This window comes from Populus trichocarpa, chromosome 19, assembly GCF_000002775.5.
Source record: "Populus trichocarpa isolate Nisqually-1 chromosome 19, P.trichocarpa_v4.1, whole genome shotgun sequence".
In the NCBI taxonomy this organism is placed as follows: domain Eukaryota; kingdom Viridiplantae; phylum Streptophyta; class Magnoliopsida; order Malpighiales; family Salicaceae; genus Populus; species Populus trichocarpa.
In genome coordinates this window covers 4,837,805-4,860,570 of record NC_037303.2, presented here as the reverse complement: position 1 = coordinate 4,860,570, position 22,766 = coordinate 4,837,805, and the positions used below count along the sequence as shown (strand labels likewise).

Sequence of the window (22,766 nt, the reverse complement as noted above, 5' to 3'; positions counted from 1 at the left end):
GTAATTAATTTAGGAGATTACAATTCTAGACCTAAAAACAATCAAGTAAGGACTTGATTGAATAAGTTTATAGAATTAGCTTAAAATAATGCATATTATATTATTTAAGGGGAAAATTGATATTTTACCATTTATAGGGTTTTTAGATTTTTCTATAAATAAAATGTTATATCTTTCATTTTATGTGATGAAAAGGATGAGAAAAATATCGTACGTAAAACACCTAAAATATAAAAGAAAAGAGCTAGCAATCTAAGGTATAATAATATCTCTCTTCTAAAAGGGTTTAGCATATTTCTAATTGATGGTTTGTATGGTTTACCGTTAGATACCGAACACTTGGACAACTTGTGGTTTGCGACAACCCAGCCTTTAAGCAAATATTCAAAGCCAAAAAAAAATATGATCTTCAGGTAATCTTCGTATAAACTCTGAACAACTCTAGATCTGTCTAATTGGATCTTTGAGACTCTTTAAAAAAAATTAAATTTACATTTTCCGTTGTGTGTATGTGTTTCAGGAAACGTAACACACAATGCTTTCTAAACTTTCATTATCTAGATCGCACGTGTGCGGCGTCGTGGTGATCGTCCTCCTGGGTCGGGATCTCTGGTGATGGAGGAAAGAATAATAAATTCTTGTTTCTTATCAATAAAAAGGGGATGAAGTTGTCACCTAGTATTTTGGTCACTAGGAACCCTAACTTGTCTTAGAGTCTGAATAAAGAGACTGAATATGTATGAGGAGGACGCATCACTCCTAATACACCTTATCTAAGGTAAGCTGCATTGTTTGTTTGTCTGATATAAACTAAGGTATTGTTGTGTTTTCTAATTGGTGGTGTTTTAATATTTAAATTTGGTTCACCCCAATAGAGTGATCTTTATGGGTCAAATCTAGTTGTTTTAAAGTCAAAATATATTTTTTATATTTTTTTATACTTGGAATGTATCTTACGTATAAGTTTATAATTTTTTATATTAAAAAAATAAAATAATTTTTTTGATATTTTTAAAATGTATACCAAGTTCTCATGACTTTAATGAACTAATTACTAAATTCAAGAATGCATGTAAAAACAAAAGAATATTTTTATGATTTTTTAATATGCTAAAATATCCAAATATATTTTATTTTTGAGATACTTAGCCGTAGCAAATTAAGAATGGTTTTGGATTATTTTTTTTGGATTTTTTCAAAAAATTAAGAAAATAAAAGTTAAAATTCAAGTTATGAAAATATAGAGGATCTGTCAATATATAATTAATTTTAAAAAAATAATTATAATTTTATAATTTTACAATCTATTTCTATAAAATTGCAGCCTGTGAACGCTTCCAATGGAGTGATTTTCTTAGGTGGGCCGTCCTACAGGCGTCTTTATTGAATCTCTTTTTGGGCATCAACTTCGCATTTAATTTTCATTTACTCCCAAGATTTGTTTTTTCCATTTCCAAGAACGTATGTGGCACTGTTCAAAACCATTTATATAATGAAATTCTCCTTTTTATTATTTATGGTTTTGCTTGCAAGCCATGTATACATCCATGGTGAGTCAAATATTTTATTTAATACGTAGGCAAGTTTTCCTTCTCCAATAAGCCAAGAGTGGAAAGGTTCAGCCCATTCAGGAAATGCACACTAGTTTTTGTCCACGTTTTTTTTTTCTAATAAAGTATGTGTCCGGATCAGTTTACGTACACCTTAACTCATTTCACGGATTCTGAAGTTAACAACCATGTAAGTCTCCAGTAGCCTGAGATTTATAAGACTCGAACTGATGACCTCTAGAGAACAAACTCAGGATCTGACCAGTTGAGCTACACCTCTCAGGGCTTTATCCACGTATTTGTTTATTATTATGAAGTTTGTTTTTTTTTGAAGTATTTATCAAAAAAAATTAATTTAATATATTTTAAGGTATATATATTTTTAAAACGCTCTCAAATGTAATTTCAAAATGCAAAATCAAGCGTTGCTTTAAATATTTAAATTTGCAACCATGGTTAATTCCACACTATAATAATATGAGCTATGATGTTCAAGGATTTAAATCTTATTTTTATCCTAAATAAATAAAATCATGTTGCCACCTTTTTTTTCCCCAGGAATTCGTCAGATTTTATAAAGAAATATAATTAAAGTATAATCTTTCGAATTAGAATCATATTGTTAGTTGATATATAAAAAGAAACTATATTACAATATAAGAGCCCAAGAAAAGTATTTTCAAGTATCTTACTAATGTTCAACACTGATTGCAAAAGGTTTGCCGGTTCCAAAACGAACTTGTTAGATGTATAAGGATCTACAGTTGATAAGTATCCTTGTTAGATAAAGAATAGTTAAATTATATACCATTTAGCAATATATTATATAGTTGGCTCGTGTTATGTTATGAGTCATATTAAGTTTTTATTGAACATACAAAAAAAAAATCTGGAAATTGCTAACATTTTTCGAGTAAAAAAAATAAATTATGTAGAAATTGACTCGATGTGATCTGTTCGGCTTAATGAGTCTAAGGATAATTCGGATGACCGGTAAAACCATAATATGACTCACAAAAACTGAAAACAACATTTTTTTAAAAAAAATAATATTGAAACAAAAATATATTGAATTGATTCGGGCCAACCCAGGTTAAGCTACTAAATCATCGACCTAGATTATGAAACCATGATAATCCCATATAAAATAAATCAAAATAAATTATGAAACTCAATCCCCTATCAACTCAATGTTAAATAATGAAATTGAAAAATAACAAAAATATTTAACTTGAGTTAACTTGCCAAACTTATAACCTGGTACATAAGATCAGAATAACCTCATAGAAAGTATATCAATTTATGATCTCCAAAAACACAAAAAACCATTTTAAGATAAATAAATCAACTAAAAATAAAAAATCTTATCGAACTCAGATCTATTTTTCTAGGTATTTTCAAGGTAAAAAATAAAAAACCCTTAATTGAAACTTTCTCATTATATGGAACTATTTACCATAAAATTCAATCATTTTGATAGCCATAATCGTTGCCACCGACAGCTTTTCCGCTTTACACTAGAATCATAAGTATTATTTTCAAGGTTTATTTTAATCAACTACCTTTCTAATTTGATTATAGATCTGTTTGTTAGAATGATAAAATGAGATTGAAATTACATTGTGTCCCAATAATAATTTTGAAAGTTTTTGATCAATCATCAGAAACCATAGTTTTACCTAGATAATACTAAAAAATTCTAAAAAAACTATAATTTATAATTTTTTTAAAATATATTTTTTCAAAAATAACCGCAAAAACTACCCCACCCCAAGATAAACACATATCTGACCCTACAATCATGTGAAATTCAGGCAAATGTGTCCACTCTACGACCATCAAAATTGCAAAACTTTAGATAACTTTGACACAAAAGGCTAATAAAGATTAATTAAAGAAACCACCAGCCTATGGACAGTTGTATGGAAGCTTTCACTTTCAACTTCACCCTTTTCTCTTCAAAAACCTACCCTATCGCTTTCATTCCAAGCAAACTTCTACAAGCAACCGACGGCACTCTTCTTTCTTTTTTTCCATCTTTCCCTGCCATGGCCATGAAGGAATCTCTAACAAAAACCATCCCATCTTTCTCCATCTCTCTCTCTCTCTAGAAATGTTCATAGGCCCCAAGAGGAACGTCTGTGTGACCATATCTTAACTCTTACAGCTGCCCAAATTTTATCCAAATTAAGTGACAATATAGTAATCAAACTTGGTAGATTAGATTATTTAACAAACCAATATAAGATTGAAAAGAAATATCCAGGAAGCCTATCAGGCAAGGCATTCTATTCTCCGACGTGGGCCCTAATGGACCACCATACAATTGGTCACCTTTGGGAAGGATTAGCCTTCATAGAGCAAACTCAGACTTTACAGCAAGAGGAGACCGTGGAGCGGTGGTATTACACATCATGAAGATTCCACGCATCACTCCATGACTGCCTACCGTCCTAGCTTGATCAAATAATTGGACCCCCCCCCCCCCCCCCCCAAATTTTCCACCATAAGAGCGTACTTAATTGCCCTTATATATTAGAGCACTCTAGCCCTTCCTTTTGATCCATTTCTACTTCCAAGAGAACAACTTTCCATCTATGAGATGGATCTTGAAGAGTGGGAGCTTCTACCCCATGATGGGTTCATTGATTACCATGAAGATGGTGAGAAGAAGACTTTTGGGGCAAGCAAACGTAGTGGTAGTCCTAATCCCAAAGCCATGTTCGACATGAACTACTTCATGTGCCCGTCTTCTCCACCAAAACATTCAAGGGTGGTTCCTAATCAACTTGTTCCAGTTCATATTCAGTTGGAGCCACCAACAAAAACTAGCAAGGATGTCCCAGAAGATCATGTAATCTCCAAAAAAGATGTGGTCTCCATGGTACCTATCGACCTAAGCGCTGTGGTTCCCTCTGTGACCATGCCAGAAGTCAAAGAAGCTGATCAAGACTCAGTTTCTCAAGTTTTCTTCAAGAAAATGAAGGAAAATGAATTTGTCGACATGAAATTGGACTCTCCAAAGTCCTCAAACACCAAGGGTGGTTTCGCACCCCCTCAAATTGATGCTGGTTCTACTTTTAACTTTGAAGACAAAAGTGATCATCAGGGGTATACAGGTGATCAGGTCCTGGAGACCACCAAGATTAGTTCTCCAAGGATCAAGAGCACTGAAAACGAAAATAGTACAAAAAAGGAGGTGAACTGGGAGGAGAATAGCAGTGGCTTGAATTTATGGAAGTTGAGCTTAACTGGGATTGGCGCTATTTGCACTTTTGGTGTTGCAGCTGCTACCATCTGTATTTTCATTTTTGGAAATCAGCAAAGAAACAAGCAGCAACAACAGAACCAAAAGCTGAGCTTCCAGATTTACACTGACGACAAGGTTTGGATTTTTTCTTTTTCTTTTTAATTTGTCACTCTTCCTATTTCTAATTAATCAATCATATGACTATTATCCATGGATCCTATGATTAGTTTGATTTCCGTATGATTTTGTGGAATGCTTAATCTGATTTGATTTCTCCTTGTTTTCCATTAAGTAAATATTTTAGATCATATAAACTGAAGATCAAGTAATGACAAGCAGCATGATCATTTCTATGTTTCTTGCTAATCATTTGTATCTTGAACACATTTTGAAAATAATTAATGAAATGCAGCATGATCAAAAAAAAATTTCCTCTGCAATATAGTTTTGAAAAGAAGGGATTTGGATTTAAAGGACTCTTATTAGGAAAAAAATGTGATTACTTAATCTGCTACCAAGATCACTTTCACATTCATGAACACTGCTTAAAAGCTAATGAATCACAAACTGTTGTCACAGAGGATTAAGCAAGTGGTTCACCATGCAACAAAATTGAATGAAGCAATTTCAGCAGCCAGAGGAGTTCCTATCGCTAGAGCTCACATTACCTATGGCGGCTACTACAATGGTCTTTGAAGCAAAAATGCCTACAAAAAAAATCCCAGTTGTTCCCTAGCGTCAATTGTGGTGGTGGATCTGCCACGCTAGTTTACAAGGTTCTTATATAGGGCTGTCTCCATCTTTTTGTACATAAAAATATATGTGATGTTCGTGTAGATAGCAGGTTCCTGTGAATCCTGTCTGTATCGGAGATTCCTTGGTTTTTCTGTGTAGGAGCCACTTGTTCGACGTTGGTATCTTATATGTGCGCGTCACAGCACTAGCTAAAAGTTTGTATTGGGATTCATGAACCAAGTAATTCTGTGCTGGTCTAGCAATGCTTAACCAACGATGAACGCATTAAGCAATAAAGTAAACCAGAGCTATGCATTATTATACAAGCAAGACCCAGTATGCGATATGATCTTCCATCCACCACTATACTTTGACAAAGTAAAGGTTGAGTCTTGTTGCATACATGGGTTTCCCTTTTCTTATATGATTCTTGAGAGGGAGGTGGTGGAGGCATGTCAGCTAATTATGACATCAAAATTTTGATAATCTATTAGTGTTAGCTGCAATGTCTTGTCTTATTGCTATCAGTTAGTTGGCTTCTGCTGTCAGAGAGCTCTTATCCCTCAATGGCTAGTAGCTTCATTATAGACTGCATCTGCGGGCTAAGTGGCCACGATGGATTAAGCTTAGATTGCGCCTGATTACGAGCTCTCGAGTCTTTAAGATGATATTCTTAGGGCGGGCGTGAAAAGAAAACAGAAGAATGACTGATTGAACAGCACAACAATCCAAACAAAAGAGATTTATTGAGTCATGACCAACTTGAGGCCCTAAATGCTTCAGCTGAGATTAGTCGTGCTTGGGGGGGGGGGGGGGGGGGGTCACTAGGAATATCAGTGATGTGAAGGCGTTTCTGGAACATTTGCTGGGTACCATGTACTAGTGAGGAGGAACATTGACACTGCTTTGCTAGTTTGGAACGTTGGTTTGCTTGCACAAATACCTATAGATATTAAACCCGGCGTTTAGATTGACCTGATCAAAGAATCAAGTTTTGAGTTACATAGATTACCGTAATCATTTTAATATTAGATAAAAAATATCTGAGATTTAGATATTTTATTTGAAAAAATTAAGAAACAATTTATACTATGTTCAAGAGTTTTTAAACCCGATCCAGGTCACGGGTTTTGCCCGGGTCACCAGGTCACCCGGGTCACTATTAAATTTTTTTTATAAATGAAAACGATGTTTTGGTTAAAAAAAATAAATAGTCAACGGGTTCCAACCAGGTTTTTAATCGGGTCTTGCGGGGTCAACCGAGTCACTGGGTCAACCCGCCGAATCAGCCGAGTTTTTGACTTCTCTTATTTTTTTAAACTCGGCTCGGTTTCAGCCTCGGGTCAGTCGAGTTTTGGGTCGACCCATCAGACCAGGTCAGGTTTTAAAACTATGAAATATTTGTTATACATGTTGTAAATAATAAAATTTTAAATATTAGTTTAAAAATTTTTTATCCAACATTATATCTTCTCCTTTTAAATTAAAATAATTAAAAAGATTTTTTATTTTGCATTGAAAAACATAATTTTTTTTTTTTTTTTTGTAAATACACAGATATATATCAAGCTACGTATTCGTAAATTTATTTTTTGGTTCGTTAGAAAAAAAAACAATTTAAAAATAAAATCTTTACCAGGTTGTAATGAAGACTACTCTATGTTACCGGGATTCGAAGTCAACCTATCGTGTCAAGTGGGATAACTATGAGAAAAACCTTCACAATGATAGAAAAACCTTTTTTCCAAAATTCTTAATTCTGAAAATTAGCAGATAGATATTTTCAGCACATGCTGGAATGTTCATTTCTTGATTTTTTATTTTTTTTTTTCCACGTCAAATACAATTATTGATCACAGCTGGTCTGTTCGATGAAACATCTTTCTCTCTCATACCCAATTTCCTCCAAGAGATAAGATGGAGACAAGTGGACCAATCCTGTCAGACAACAAGATTCTGACTCGGTGTATGATTTTTTTTATTTTTAAAAATAATTTTTGATATTAATGTATTAAAATAATTTAAAATTATTAATTTTAAAAAAATTAAATTAAAAAAACAAAAACAAAAAAAACACTTATCTTGTAAGAAAAAGGAGGGAGAAAAACAAGGAAAAAGGTTGTGCAAGTACAATATTGACCCCACCATAAAATATAATTATATTCACATGGGCAGCGCCACCATCTTGATTTTTTGGTTTGTGGAGTCAGTTTTTTTTTAATTAAAATATAAAAAATATGGATTTAAAATGAATTTCTTTCATTTCAAAACAATATTCCAAGTCAATGAGCTGTCATGTTAACGTTTAAGCTGGGACAAGGTCCACGTAGCTTTGTTACCAAACCCTCAATGTTTACTAGTTGTTTTGAAAGACGTGTTGTTGGGGCTTGTTTAGTATTATGGTTAAAATATTATTTATTTAAATTTTATATTTTTTCTTAAAATTATATTATTTTTAAATTATTTTATTATTTTGATATATTTATAAAAAAAAACATTTTGAATGTATTGATTTTTTATTTTTTTTAAGTGCAAGCTCGTTCGTGTCTTTTTATAGTTCGGCTCAGGTGAAAAAAAGAGGAATAAGCAATCATAAAGAAAAATGCTGCAATCATACGAGAGTGTCGAGCACACAGAAGCCCGCATGAGAATCCACACTGTAACATACACAGGAAGAACGCTCGCAAATCACCTTACTTGGCAGTGAAAATAAACATAGATTTGCTTGGGAGGAGGAGCAAAATCGAGAGGAAGAGGAGAGGTGGATGTTTTTCTTTATCTAGAGAAACTCATGGTGTAAGCTGCTTTGCATGTTTGTCCTCTGAATTTACCTTCTTATCTTCACTCGCTCAACGGTTGAAGAACATAGCAATGGGTTTTCCTTCTTCTTGTAAATACAGAAAGGAGAGCTGTCAAAGAAAATACAGATGGAGGACAACTGTTCTTTCATGTTCAGACAACCAGCCATGGACTCGCGAACAGAGTTTCAAGTTGAACAGTGACAAAATTCAATTATAAAGCCAAATTGCTTGAGATACTATTGGAGATGCCCTCATGTTAGGTCTCTGAAATTGCTATTAATGCATAATTAGATTTCCGAAGCAGATGTTTTGTTTATGTTAATCATGCGTTCAGCTGCACAATATTTCTCACATGGATAGCATAATTCCCAATCCCAATCCAAGTTGTTAAACCTGTTCTTCTCCGAATTTAAATCTACAGTGTTACCCAAAATCGCAACTAGGTGAAATGCCTATTCCCAGAAACAGTATCCCTTTTCCATACATTTCTAACAATCATTAATGGAAAGGCTAACCCTCAATCTGCGCCTTTCATGGTAAGAAATCTCAGCCAAAACAACAACACATTCATAACAGGAAGACAAAAACACCACCCAAGCTCTTCTTAAGAAGAACGAAGAGGTAACAAGGCCTCAGAATTGCAGAATGTCAACAAGACTCTTTCAGTCCCGAAAGATGGTATTTGGTGACTGATATCATCATCGGCCCCTAGCAATAAACTTAAACAAATCAGCAAGCAAACCATAAGCACTGATCTAAACCCAACAATGCGGCCTGAGGCATGAATCCCCACGCCACACAACATTCATGGATTTAGCTTGCAGGACAGTGAGTTCTCACCAAAAGGGCACCAACCATTTTGAACACCCTTTTAATTTTTCTTTTAAATCTTAGTTGTGGGTTTCGCGAGACATTAATATGTTTTCTTTATATTTTTTTAATCATTTTTCTTTTTAAATTTGATACATCTACTATTGTTTTCTATTAAATTTTTTTTATCTAATATATATATATTTTTTTAAAAAAAGCTTGCAGCAACTGTTTCTTACTACTTTTATTTTCCAAGTGTATAGCGTTCTCTTAGGTAAGCCCGAAGGAGAAGAAACCATTCTCTATGGCTCTCAAGGGATTGAATTTCTTATACATAAAGAATCTAGAATTCGGATACTAGAAAAGGCAAATCTATATGCAATTCTAAGCAGATGATACTTACGTATAATGAAAGATAACAAAAGAATTCATCAGTAGTTACAAGAAAAGATAATTGAAGCCACAAACAAATAAATCACATCAATTATAATACAAAATAATAATTGGTTACAACAGTCTGAATCTTTTTGACCAATTCGTCATAAAGATCAAGAACAATGAAAATCCCAAGTAAAACACTCCATCCCCCTTTGTCCCTCAATTCTCATCCATGCAAACAAATCCCTGTACTGTTTGGGACGAAAGGGCTTCAAACAAATAAATGAGCATAAACCATGCCAAAAGAGAGAAAAAAAAACGATAAATAATGCATAATCTTACATTCAGAAAAGGAGCCCAAATGCAAGAGCAACAAGAGAAGCAAAAGCAGCTGGTACAAAAGTAGTGGCATCAGAGGTAGGGCTAGGAGCAGGGGCATCTGCTGCTGCTACATCCTGGACTGCTGAAAGGGCCATAAGCACAACCATGATAGCCAAAAATACTCTCATCTTCAACGCCTCCATTGTGATAAATAAATTATGAGAAAACCAATGTGTGGAGGGGAGGCGCAAAAAGAAAGAATGGCAAGGAGGCGAGCAACACCGAGAGCTCAGACAACGGCTAGTGGGATGACACGATTAGGGCTGGCAGGTTAATGCTTTATGTAGTTGTTGGCGAGGAGACAAGAGTGGGTGTTACCTGCAGGGTGCAGGCTGGCCTGAAGGACTGTTGATGGCGAGCACATGCAAATGGTTACCTTTTGAGACAAAAGTCATTTTTTTATTGCACAAAGTTGGAACCGAGCTTTGTGGTGTGCCATACAGCTGTGCGAACGATTTTGTGGCCATGTTTTGAGGGCGGCGCCAACTCTTTTTATAATCGTAGTTTTTAAAAAATAAATTTTAAGGAAGAACGTTAATGTAGTTGGTTAGATCTATAGAGTTTTTGTAAAAATTATGATTGTAGTTTATATAGGATAAAAAATATGTATAAAATATTTGATTGTTGTTGCTTTTTAAAAGTGTTTTGATACATTTTAATTGTATTAAAATAATTTATTTTATTTTTAAAAAATTATTTTTAATATTAGCGCATTAAAATAATCTGAAAATAAAAAAATAATAATTTAAAGTAAAGAAAAAAATAAAAAAATTAAATTTTAAAAAAAATACTTTTAAAACACAAAAAGAAATATAATTTTATAAAACTCAATAAAAAAATATGTAACAACTACTTTACACTATTTTAAACTAAATTTTTTGATAAACCCCACAATATAAAATATAATTTGATGAAACCCCTAACTACATTTTTTTGCATCTCAAATATAAAAGCAGGTGCAAACATAACCTAATGTTTAACTATGCCTTCTCTCTCCTTTTTCAGAAAAAAAACAAATTGGCATTTCTATTTTTTTTCTTAAATTCTTTAACTGAAAATCTTGAATTCCAATAAGGACATGTTCTGTGGTTCTTATTCATGTTCTGTGGTACTGGATATTTTTATCTGTTTTTTTTATATATATAATTAAAGTACACGATTTTACAGTGTTAAAATTTCTGGATTATATGATTTGATGGAAATGAGTGCAGTAGGCGATCTGGGATTAAGGTTGTTAAATCTTTTGCTATTGATATTTTATTTTTTTTAATTGGAATGGTATATTTTGATTTGAAAGCACTTTAGTATGGAAGTGCTTTTTAAATATATATAATTTAAAATATTAATTTAATAAATATAATTTAAATTTAAATCCAATTCATATTTCAAAAAAATTTACATCGTGTGGGATAAGATTTAATGTGACTCGATCGACTCGACAAGTTTAAAGACAACTTGGACAACTAAAAGAAATATAATTATAAAGCTCAATTCTCAATAAACCAATTGTTGAATGATGAAATTAGAAGAAAAAATAAATCTAATGAAAGAACAAAATATAACAACCGAAGTCTACTCGGGTTAGCTTATAAAACTTGTGACCCAAGTAATAAGACTAAGATAATTTTATAGAAAACAAACTAAAATAAATGACAAATCTTAATTTATAATCAACCAAATATTAAAAATATTGAATGCTGAAACTGAAAAAAAAAATTATTTAAAAAAATAGACAAAAAAGCCAACTCAGTTAACTTGTCAAACTCGTGACAAAGATCATGAGACTGACACAATCGTAAAAAAAGCAAGCCATAATAAATTATAAAGTCCAATCTCTAATAATTCAACTATCGAATGATGAAATTAAGGGAAAAAAACATGCATTTTTTTTCTAAAAAAAAGCAAAAAAATATATTTTTGGCCAGAACAAAACAACCAAAATGTTTTGACCGAAATTTGGTTAAGAAATCTAGAAGAGACCAAGATTTTGAGCAAGAAAAAATTTGTTTTGGATTGTTTTGTTTTTTAAATTAGAACGAGATATATAAGTTATTCTGGGTGGAACGGGATATAATTGACAACCTTGATTGGGATTTGCCTATACGAAGTCCTATTCTTCTAGTCAGAGTATTTTTTTATAAAAAAATAGCATATTAAATTAAATTTTTTGACAGAATAATATTGTTTAAAAAAGAATTGGCAAAATAACAAAGTTTACACATGTCACATTTTAAAATTATGACATTTAATAGATATCATGATTCAAAATTGCAACAACTTACTTTCATTCGGAGAATTTTTTTTAAAAAAACACAATAAATTAAAAAATTTGACAAAATATCATAATTTGAAAACAATTGGCGAAATAACACATTTTATATTTTTCACATTTCAAAATTATGACATTTATGGTTGTCACGATTCTGAATTGCGACATGTACTAAATATCGTGATTCTAAAATATGACAACTTATGATGTCACGGTTCCAAATCGTGACAAGTGATGCAATTTAACCTATCTTTTTTCTTCTCTCCCCACAATTGCAACCCACCTTTCTAAGAACCCGTTGTTTACAGCGTCTCTCTCTACGAAACCAAAAATCACTCTTCTTATCTCCAAGCCTTCATTCATAGTGTTTAGCATAAGAACGCCGCCCACAACACTGCCACCACTCCACGATTGAAAAAAGCAAGGTAAATAACCTATATTTATTTTAATTTGGTGTATTTAAAAGTTAAATTATGTTTAATTTGTGTCACTTAAAATTAGGGTTTAGTTTGAAAATTAAGTTTGTTTGAAATTAGAGTTTGATTGAATTGTGCTAAATTGGGCATGAGTTTATGCAATTATGGTTGATTTCATCAATTTAGCATGAAAATAACATGAATTAGGTTGAATTGTGATCAATTATGTTTTGTGTTGATTTTTTAGGTAAGTTGCTGAAATTGGTGATTTTTTTATTGAATTGTGTTAAATTAGCTATGAATTTATGTAATTAGATTCGATTTCATACAATTGAGCATGAAAATAATATGAATTAAGTTGAATTTTGATCGATTATGCTTTGTATTGATTTATCAGCTAAGTTGCCAAAATTGGAGATTTTGATTTGTGCTAATTAGCTATGAATTTATGCAATTATGGTTGATTTCATTCAAATAGGTATGAAAATAACATAAATTAAGTTGAATTTTGATCAATTATGCTTTGTATTGATTTGTCGGCTAAGTTGTCAAGATTGAGGATTTCAATTGATTTGTTAGGCAAATTGACCGGAATTGGATATTAAACAAGTTATATGTCATAAACTTGAGTGAAATTATAATGATATTGAAGTTGATATCATATAGAGGTGTAAAGTTGGGGAACATCATTATTATCTTGTATCAATTGCATATGATATTAGTTTTAAGACAATGATTGATTCTTTTGTCCAAAGTGGATTGTACATGAAAAAACTTAAAATTAGTAGTCAATCAAATCCTTTATCTATCCTGAATTCTAGTCAAATGGGTAGAAGAGCATCGCAATCTGATGGTCCTTTAGGTTAGTTAGGAGAGAGCTAAACATGTCATTGATGACTGATTTTGTAGATCTTTGGGTCACTTATTAATATTATATATTGTGATGGTAACAATAAATAGAAATAGACTAATGATATGTTTAGATGATATTAAATTTAAACAAGTTTATATGAAGATCACATCAAGAAGCATGAGGTACTGAATAAAAAATTCAATTAGCAAGTCCAAGATACAAAACAAGTGAAAACTTAGTTTTTAAGTGTTCATTTTAGTGCTCAAATGTAAATTTTTATATCATACTTGATAAAACAAATTAAAATGAATGCACATACATCACTTTGCATGCATTTAAAAAGGATTGATAAAATGGTTTTAAGAAATCACTATAATTAAAATTGATAAATTTGATATTTTACATGAACTTGTCAACCATTTGGTAATACCAAATAAACTGGTCGACCTGAGAATTCATAAGAACTGGTTGACCAATTAGCTTGACCACTCTAAACTGATCGACCATTTTAGTTGCAGAGAGAGAGAGAGCTTGTCTAATTGAAGAATAATATATATATATATATATATATATATATATATATATATATATATATATATATCATATGCAAGCTATTTCAAGAGAAAAAAACAACTTCAAATCATCAATCTTATATCATACTTGTATTTGTGCATTAAAACTTTCATATTCTTTCATAAGAGTAAAAAATCTTACACTCACTACACTTAAACACTTTCATACCTTTTAAGTAATATTGAGGGAGCTAAAGAGATATAAGCTTCAATTGTATTACCTACTCTTTGAGAGAGTGTTGCTACATTTAAAATAATTGTAATTCTTTAAGAGTTTAAGGGAAAAACTCTTGGTCATTGGCAAAGTACATCACCAAGGTAAAAAAATCTTGAAGAGGATATTTTTTCAAGTGGTAAAAAAGGGTGTGGTAAGGATTCGTCAAGGACATTGTAATCTTTGGCTTGGATTAATAAAGAATACAATACTCAAGACTGATTTGGTACTTGATGTGCGGATGCAGGCTTGTCAAATGATATTAAAAATCGAGTTTGTAATTTCTATCCCTATATTCTTTAAATTAAGCACTTTAATTATATTGTTGGTTAATTGTATTTGTTGTGTTTAATCAAGTTAATTGCAATATTTGTTATTATTAGTGGAACATCTATTCCACCTTCCCTTAGGTGTTATTGTTGCCTTAATTCTAGATCAAAAATTGGTATTAAAGTCTAATACTTATTTATATAAGTTTTCTTGGACTTGAGTTGAATGACAACCACTAGTTTTAATGTTCAAAATGAAGGATCATTAACCTTTAGGCCACCTTTCTTTAAAGGAAGTGATTATTCCTATTGGAAAGTTAGGATAATAATATACTTTCAATCCATTGATTATAATTTATGACTATCTATAGAAAATGGACCTCATAACCTTTCCAAAATAAAAAATGGTGTCATAATTCCTAAGGTTAGGAGTAAGTATGCCAATGTTGATAAAAAGTTTTTTTCTATGGATGTTAAAGCTATGAACATTTTGTATTGTGTCTTGAGTAGAAGTGAGTTTAAGAACATCATATTGGAAAAATACTAGGAATATATGACATGTTTTAGAAGTAACTCATGAAGGTACTAATCAAGTTAAAGAATCCAAAATTGATATGCTTGTACATCAATATGAGTTATTCAAAATGCTTCAAAATGAATACATAACTAGTATGATTACTAGAATGACAACAATCACTAATAGTTTGGATGTTCTTGGTAGTACTTATACTAATGCCGATATTGTGAGCAAAACTTTTAGGTCCTTGTCAAAGACTTGGGAAAGAAAGGTGGCGACAATTTGAGAAGCTAATGATAACAACTAAATAGAAATGACTAACGATATGCTTGGATAAGATTAAGTTTAAACAAGTTTATATGAAGATCACATTAACAAAAATGAGGTACCGAATGAAGAAATCAATCAACAAGTCTAAGATACAAAGCAAATGAAAACTTAGTTTTTAAATGTTTATTTTAATGCTTAAATGTAAATTTTTATATCATATTTGATAGGACAAATTAAAATAAATGAACACATTTCACTTTACATCATATAAAAAGACTGATAAATTTTTTTTAAGAAATCACTAGGATTAAAACTGAAAAATCTAGTATTCTACATGAACCAATCAATCATTTGGCGATGTCAAATAAACTAATCGACTGCTTGTTCATACGTGATAAATATTTGGGAATTTGCAACTATGTTATTACATAAAAAAAATTAAGTTTTTTGTGCAAATAGCCTAAGATAGACCATATATTTCATCTTTTTTATTTTTATTTTTTTATCATTAAAAACCTCAAATTAGTCCTCAACCTATCCATCAATTTTCAATTGATACAAAGCTATTTTTTTTTTATAGATTGGACCTAAAAACTATATAAAAAAAAATCCTCTTTTAATTGCTTTCATCCATGGTTGTTAGTAATTTTTATTATTTTATGCAATAAAGAAATATTTTTTAAATAGAATTTGACATTTTCCATTAAAAAAGTATGATGATTTAAAAAAAAAAAGGATTGAATTGAGAAATGTGTGACACTTAGGAATGAAATAAATGAAATTAAATAATTGGGATGAAATTGAGAATGAAGTAATGCATTAAAGACCACGATGGGTTTTATTCAGGGTTTTCTTTTTTCTAACATGTAGATTGTATCATGAGTTAGATTTTGTGAATTAAAATTGTACTTATCCTTTTTTAACCAGTTAAAAATAAAAATTACAACACTTCAATTATTACCATTCAAGTCCTATAAGTTAAAATTTAATTTCATTAAAGCAGCCATCATATTATTAAATATTTAAAAATAATGCATACTATTCAGAAACTATCTCTCTCTCTCTCTCTCTCTCTCTCTCTCTTAATAGCCTTTTTCTCTCTATCTCTACCTTAACCCCTTCCTCTTCATCTTTAGCTTAACCCCTTCATTTCCAACTTGTTGAGGGTTGGGTTTTATCTTGAGTTGATTAGGTCATGAGTTAATATGTATTTTTTACTGGGTTAGGTTGAGTCATTTTTTATTTTATTGTATTTTGTTTTCAATCTGGACCGATCTATGTTTTAGGTTGACCGAGTCCATGATCAACCTGTCAAACCAAAGTTTTATAATGAGGCTTTCCACCCTTTTTAGTTTCAACAAAGTCTCTGTATTGATGCAAAAATGGTATTAGTGTATTGATTTGATTTATATATCATAGCAAGAATGAATAACCAACAATGAATTAAAATTAGGTATAAAACTTTTTAAACAATTGATTTTGATTAGCTTAGCATTTTATTTTGGTATATATTATGAAAACCAAGATTTGAAATTAAATTTGTAAATTGTTGATGGATTTTCTTATTGATTAATAAAATGAATGAATTAAGAGTTGGATATGCAAAGTTAAATAGAGAGTTATTCTTGAAATTTTTAATCTGTATTATTTTTTTAGGTTTTCTAATATTTTACTTAAGCACAATTAAATTGTCTGATAAGTTGTGTTGGTGAGATTCAAAGTCCATCAACGTAAAGAAAGTTTGTGTTATTTTTCCTTTTCTTCTCAATTTTTTTTTTGAAAGGGATTGAGAGAAATAAATTATTAAAAGAGGGAGAGAAAGAATTTTTGTGGAACTAAGTTGTAACTTATAAGATTTAATTATTTAAAAGTAGAGTACCACAAAGTATATCACATGTTAAGATTAAAAACTTAGAGAAAATTTTACATTTCATATAATTAAAGCCACCAAAAAAGATGGATATAGTTAATTCCTAGACTAGCATAGCTAATCATCTAATATCTAGGATGACCAAATTAATTGAGTTATCTAGAATATCCATATAAACCAGTTTAAAATTAATGGTTTTAAAATGTATTGGATAATTTTGGTTGGAAAAGTTTTAAAAAAATTGATCAAGTTAAATTTCAGTTCTAGGTTTTAGAAATGAAAACCAGCCCAAGTCGAACCAAATCAAACTAAAAACAAAATTGAGTATACATAATAAAAATCAATGAAAAACAAGTATAAAAACTAAGTAAAGTCGAATTGAAGCAATTACCCATTGATTCAAAGTCTATCTAAAATAACTCAACTAAAGGCTCATTGATCAAATTGGACGTATTTAATTTTAACAAATATAAAACCAAACCCAACCAAATTGATCAATTGATTTCTTTCATTCAATTTGGTTCAATTTAAAATTTTGGAAAAGAAATAGTTTGGTTGGATTTTTTTTTCCCAAACTGAACCATTTGAGTCAATGCCCATGTCTTCTAAGATCACAGACCATATAAATAAAATTTGTACATATTTTTAAACTTGAGCACATTATCAATTTTAGTAGATAACATTTTGAATGCAAATATTTTTTTATTAAATAAGACAATTTAATTATGAAATAAAACATTTCATAATGCATCAATCATGGACAAATATAATTTTAAAATTTAAAACAGTTCTAACTAGTTAAGAGTTAAGACTAAAGATAATTTTAACTTAAAAGAATCCAACACAAATAAAATGTTAAAATCTCAATAAACATATTTGCAACCATGAAATATCCTTTATTCAACTCAAATGCCCAAAATCAAACCGAATCCATCTCAATTGAACTCCTTTCTCTAAGCAAACCCATTAACACAAAGGTTAACCTTTTTTTAAAAAAAAATGTAGTTGTTCGAACACTTTCTCTCTCATATGTCAAATTCAACAATCAAAACATGAAAAAAATAAAGTTTCAAATCAAAACATAAAAAACTTCAACATGGACCAAATATGTATGAGTTGCAATTTGAGGGATGAAGTTGATTTTTTTGTACCTTTGAAAAAAATAGCTCTGATTTTTTTTTTTAATTTTGTTGTGTAACAATAACTTAAAATATATTTAATAAAATCAAGCTGAAATTTAATGTTTGAATATTCCATGATACATTGAATATGCAAAGCAAGCAAATACAAATAAATCAAGCACATAAAAGCATGTCAACACAAGAAAAAAGAAGTTGTGAAATAGTACAATTTGTACATGTCGTGATTGAAAAATAAGATATTTACCTTCAATAAAAATTATTAAATAGGTCGAAGAGATGAGAGAGAGAAAATAAGGAAAAAATAAAGAAAAAAACCCCAAAAGTACACTAAATCTCTGATTATGATACTACTGGTACTATCAAAAAGATTTTACGGAATGAATCCAACGACACCACAAGTGGTCACTAACAGTGACTCGAGTGGATCACACTTGTCATCAAAGACAAATGAGTCACCAATTATTTTTGGTCGACAAGTGTGACTTACTTGGATCACCATTGATAACATTTCTTAGTATTGTTGGATTCATCTCGTAAAAAATCTTTCTAATGGTACCGGTAATGTTATAATCAAAGATTTAGTGTCTCACCGAGATTTATCATTTTCTTTCTTTATTTTTCTCTTTCCTCTCTCCTTCTATTTAATATTTTTATTGGATGTTGCTATTCTAAATAACAAGGTATAAATATCATGTTTTTTAATTGTGACATGTGCAAATTGTAATTTTTTTTTTTTTATCAAATGCAATATTCCACTAATATTTTTAATTTATTACGCTAATTTTTTCTTAAAAATACCTAATTTCTAATGATTGAAAGTCAATTTTTTCAACCAGCAATCATTATTTTTGTGCAAAAATTCAAAAGTGCTTTGCTTGAGGACGACTAGCTAAGCATATCCTTGAATCTGCAAAATTCCCTGAAACCTTGAATGAATTATATATATATAAAAGTAAAGAAATTAGGTAGTGATTTTTAAAGTAGTTAGATTCGATTTTTGTACCCACAAAGCCACAGTACATGTACTTTAGATATGGAGACAGGTTAACCACAAATAGAATATACTACCGTCTTGTAGCTAGCTGGTAACTACTAACTCAGGATTGACTGTCAATGGCAAGAAAACGTGAAACATGTTCAGGGCAAAAGCATGCAAATCCTGAGCAATAATTTCGTTTGCGAAAAAGAAAAGAGTTTAAAGAATCATTTTTGGAACTTGAAATTTCTATACATGACAGTAATGAACACGACATGCATGGACACATCCAAGCAGAAAATTCAATGAAAAAAAGGGAACACTGTGTCGTCTTTTACAGGATGAACCATTAAAATTAACTATTTCTTATTCTATGTTCAACTGTTCTTGGTGTCCCTCAGGAGATGTCGAGTTCAGATATATGAAATACGAGCCATCTTTCCATGGAGAGAGCTTGCTCGAGTGCTGGGAAGCAAGCTTAGAGATCTCCGGGTTAAGGTGATAAAAACAGATTGATTAGAGAGAGTCTACAACAGTTGCTTCTTTGCTTGCCCTCAGTTACAATTACAACAGCAACAACAAAAGAATAATGTTGGATATTGTTGCAGATTCTTTTCAATTTCCCTCAGCTACTGCTAGTATGGGCACCTGGGCATGGCATAAAACTAGAGTATAAAAATGCCAGTAATTTTTCCAGGAAAAAGAAATAGTAATTTTAATATGCTAATTAGAACTGATAATGGAGGATCATGTACGAAATCTAGAAAAGACAAGAACATGGTTAAAGTACAAAATTACAACTTGTATGTACTTTCAATTCTATTCGATTATTGTAAAAATTCATAACAACTTTTTAAGGTTTGATTAATTGTTTAAAAACTGAGTTGTAGTAAATTTAATTGTTTGATTTCTAATAATAATTTACATGAATTACCATAAAAAAATATCATAAAATCCTTTTAAAAGAGAGGGTTTGCCACCAATTTTCTATTTCATATTTAAAAAAGGAAACAACATTATGTAAATGAAAAACTTCAAATCAAGAATCCCATAGCTTTGCACATTCAATTTCATTGACAAAATGCACCATCGGAGAAGAAAGAGATTGTTTTAACTTTTATGTCAACAGACATTTAAAAAAGAAAAGTTTAATTTGTGAGTTTCCATTCATCGGTGGAGATGATGAGATAAGAGCCCATTTAGTCCCAAGATGCTTGTTATCAAGCAAACATCAAATGAATGAGAAGTGGAAAGAAGGATGATAAGAATTAAAAGATGAAAGAGGAGAAAAATTGAGAAAAGAAAGGAGGAGGAGAGAGTTTTGCAATGGTGGCTAATGAGATGAGAATATGGTGTTGGGGTGCTTTTAATATATAATGGAGAAAGCAAGAATTGTCAACGAGTTTATCTTGTCCTGTATTGTACGGTGAATGGCAAGAAAACTTAAGGGTTGTTGGTACTTGTTAATAACTATGATTTTTATGAGTTAAACGCTATTTAAATCACAATTTTGCTATAACATTTATGTAGTTGCCAAATTAGCAATTGATGGTGTAAGCCCAATTGATCCCTAGAAGAAAGGGAGAAGGGTCAGGACTAATTGAACCCTAGGGGAAAAGGGATAAGAGTCAGGACCAACTGAATCTTAGGAGAAAAGGAGAAGGGTCAAACCCAACCTAACTATGGAAAAAAAAAGGAGATGAAGAAGAAGTATGGGACAAGGGCTAGACCCAATTGATTCCAAGGTTGGCTCAACTAGACTCTAAGAAGAAGGAAGAAAGAGAAGAAGCAATGGTGAAGATTCAAGCTCGGCCTAACCTAAAAAAAAATGGATAAGAAAAAAAGAAGAAAGAGGGTTAGGCCTAACCGATCGAACCCTAAAGTGGAAAAAAAGGGAAAGAGAAAGGATAAAAGGGAAAAGAAAAGAAAAATAAAACGCCCAACTAAGGCCTTGCTGACCCCAAAAAAAGCCCAACTAAGGCCGTTAAATAGGGTCCAACTAAACATCATAAATCTCAATCGAGGGTGCTTGTAAATGGCCAACTGAGGGCTAGACACGGGAAGAAAGAGGGATGGAGGTGTAAATTTTTCAATAGCAAAAACGGTCCAACCATTTTGAGAAATGGCTAGACTGATTTGATGAACTGGTCAGATCGTTTCTTAAAATGATCAAACTATTTTTACTACGATCTTTATAAAACTAACGGGGGTTGTATTAGGAGAAAGAGACCATCTTTCATTTTTCTTTTATTCTTACACCTCTAAAGGCTAGAGAGTGTAGTTAGGAGTAAAAAGAGAGTGCTTTGAGAGAAAGAAACACATTAAACCCCTATTTAAAAAGAGATCAAAAGAGAAAATAAGAGGCTAGAAGAAGAAGAAGAAAAAAAAAATAGAGGAAGGGTTAGAGATTTTGATCCGGGGAGTGTTGAAGCTTAAAATTATTGCTTGGTAAGGTGTTCTAACACATTTTCATAAATTTCTTATAGATTAATACTTTAATTTGATTGAATTCTTACGAATTGGAATTTAGGGTTCTTGGATAAAATTTGAGGGAAATGAAAATTGATTGTTAATTGGTGTAATGAATGATGAAATGGTTTGAGAAAGTAAAGAAATTGTTGAAATTAAAGTGAAAACTTTTAGTGCTTAGAGGTATTAGTGATCGGAGGGGGTTAACGGAGCAGGATCTTAGCCAAAAAGAGTTGGATTATCTAAAAAAACAAGTAGGTGTTATGCACCTTATCTTCTCCCTTTATTTAAATTCTTGTAATAGTTTTGGAAATGCAATGATATATTGTGTTTTGAACTGTGGCTTGATTCAAAGAATTAAGATTCCTAATAATGAAAATAATACTCAGTAAAAGGTGAAGGAATTAGTTCTCAATAACGAAACTAATGCCTGGTAATGGGGCAATGAAATTAAGATTCCTGGTAATAAGAATAATACCTAGTAAAGGGTGATGAGATTAGTTTCTCGATATCAGAATTAATGCCCAGTAATGTGTGATGAAATTAAGATTCCCGAAAATGGGAATAATACCCGGTAAAGGGTGATGAGATTAGTTTCTTGTTAATGAAACTAATGACCAGTAATGAGCGATGAAATTAAGATTCTTAGTAATGAGATTAATGTCTGGTAATAGGCAAAAGAATTTGTTTCTAAAAAATAAGGTTAATACTGAAAATAGGCAATGAAATTAAATTTTTGGATGTGGAAATAATGTCTAGCAAAGGGCATAAGAATGAATGGATTCTATTGAGTATTAAATAGAAAGTGCAGATAATGTTGAGTTACAACTTAAATGCATTATTTCATTGATTTGTTTGTTTAATTATTTACATGATGTAATATTCTTTTTTATTTATAAATTATTTACAGATACCTCACAACCATGAGTCAAATGATAGATAATTATGATAACTTTTTGATAATTGTAAATCACCATGTAATAGATGCCTCTTTGTAATGTATTGGCTTATGTAGTAAATGATT

General features: G+C 31.0%; 2 protein-coding genes, 1 long non-coding RNA gene and 1 other non-coding gene across 4 annotated transcripts; 2 read left to right on the top strand and 2 right to left on the bottom strand.

Moving 5' to 3' along the window:
- The first annotated feature begins 3,555 nt into the window (after positions 1-3,555).
- On the top strand, positions 3,556-5,861 carry LOC7469884 (uncharacterized). Its single transcript, XM_006371102.3, has 2 exons — positions 3,556-4,935; positions 5,380-5,861. Exons 1-2 carry the CDS (start codon positions 4,153-4,155, stop codon positions 5,494-5,496), a joined length of 900 nt encoding a protein of 299 aa, XP_006371164.1. The 5' UTR covers positions 3,556-4,152; the 3' UTR covers positions 5,497-5,861.
- A 1,249-nt stretch (positions 5,862-7,110) lies between these two features.
- On the top strand, positions 7,111-8,639 carry LOC112325215 (uncharacterized). The gene is made up of 2 exons (XR_002979294.2): positions 7,111-8,331; positions 8,436-8,639. It is a non-coding gene; the product is annotated as an uncharacterized LOC112325215 (long non-coding RNA).
- On the bottom strand, positions 8,201-10,365 carry LOC7491041 (arabinogalactan protein 13). Its single transcript, XM_052449301.1, has 2 exons — positions 9,867-10,365; positions 8,201-9,044 (listed from the first exon to the last, which is right to left on the bottom strand). Exon 1 carries the CDS (start codon positions 10,046-10,048, stop codon positions 9,869-9,871), a length of 180 nt encoding a protein of 59 aa, XP_052305261.1. The 5' UTR covers positions 10,049-10,365; the 3' UTR covers positions 8,201-9,044; positions 9,867-9,868.
- LOC112325375 (small nucleolar RNA SNORD96 family) lies at positions 8,964-9,044 on the bottom strand. Its single transcript, XR_002979431.2, has one exon. It is a non-coding gene; the product is annotated as a small nucleolar RNA SNORD96 family (small nucleolar RNA).
- Positions 10,366-22,766: the final 12,401 nt, after the last annotated feature.

Excerpts from the sequence above, each read along its gene's own strand:
- LOC7469884 (XM_006371102.3), top strand. The coding sequence starts at position 4,153 with ATGGATCTTGAAGAGTGGGAGCTTCTACCCCATGATGGGTTCATTGAT. Across the intron at positions 4,936-5,379 it reads AGATTTACACTGACGACAAG|AGGATTAAGCAAGTGGTTCA; the intron begins GTTTGGATTTTT and ends CTGTTGTCACAG.
- LOC7491041 (XM_052449301.1), bottom strand. The coding sequence starts at position 10,048 with ATGGAGGCGTTGAAGATGAGAGTATTTTTGGCTATCATGGTTGTGCTT.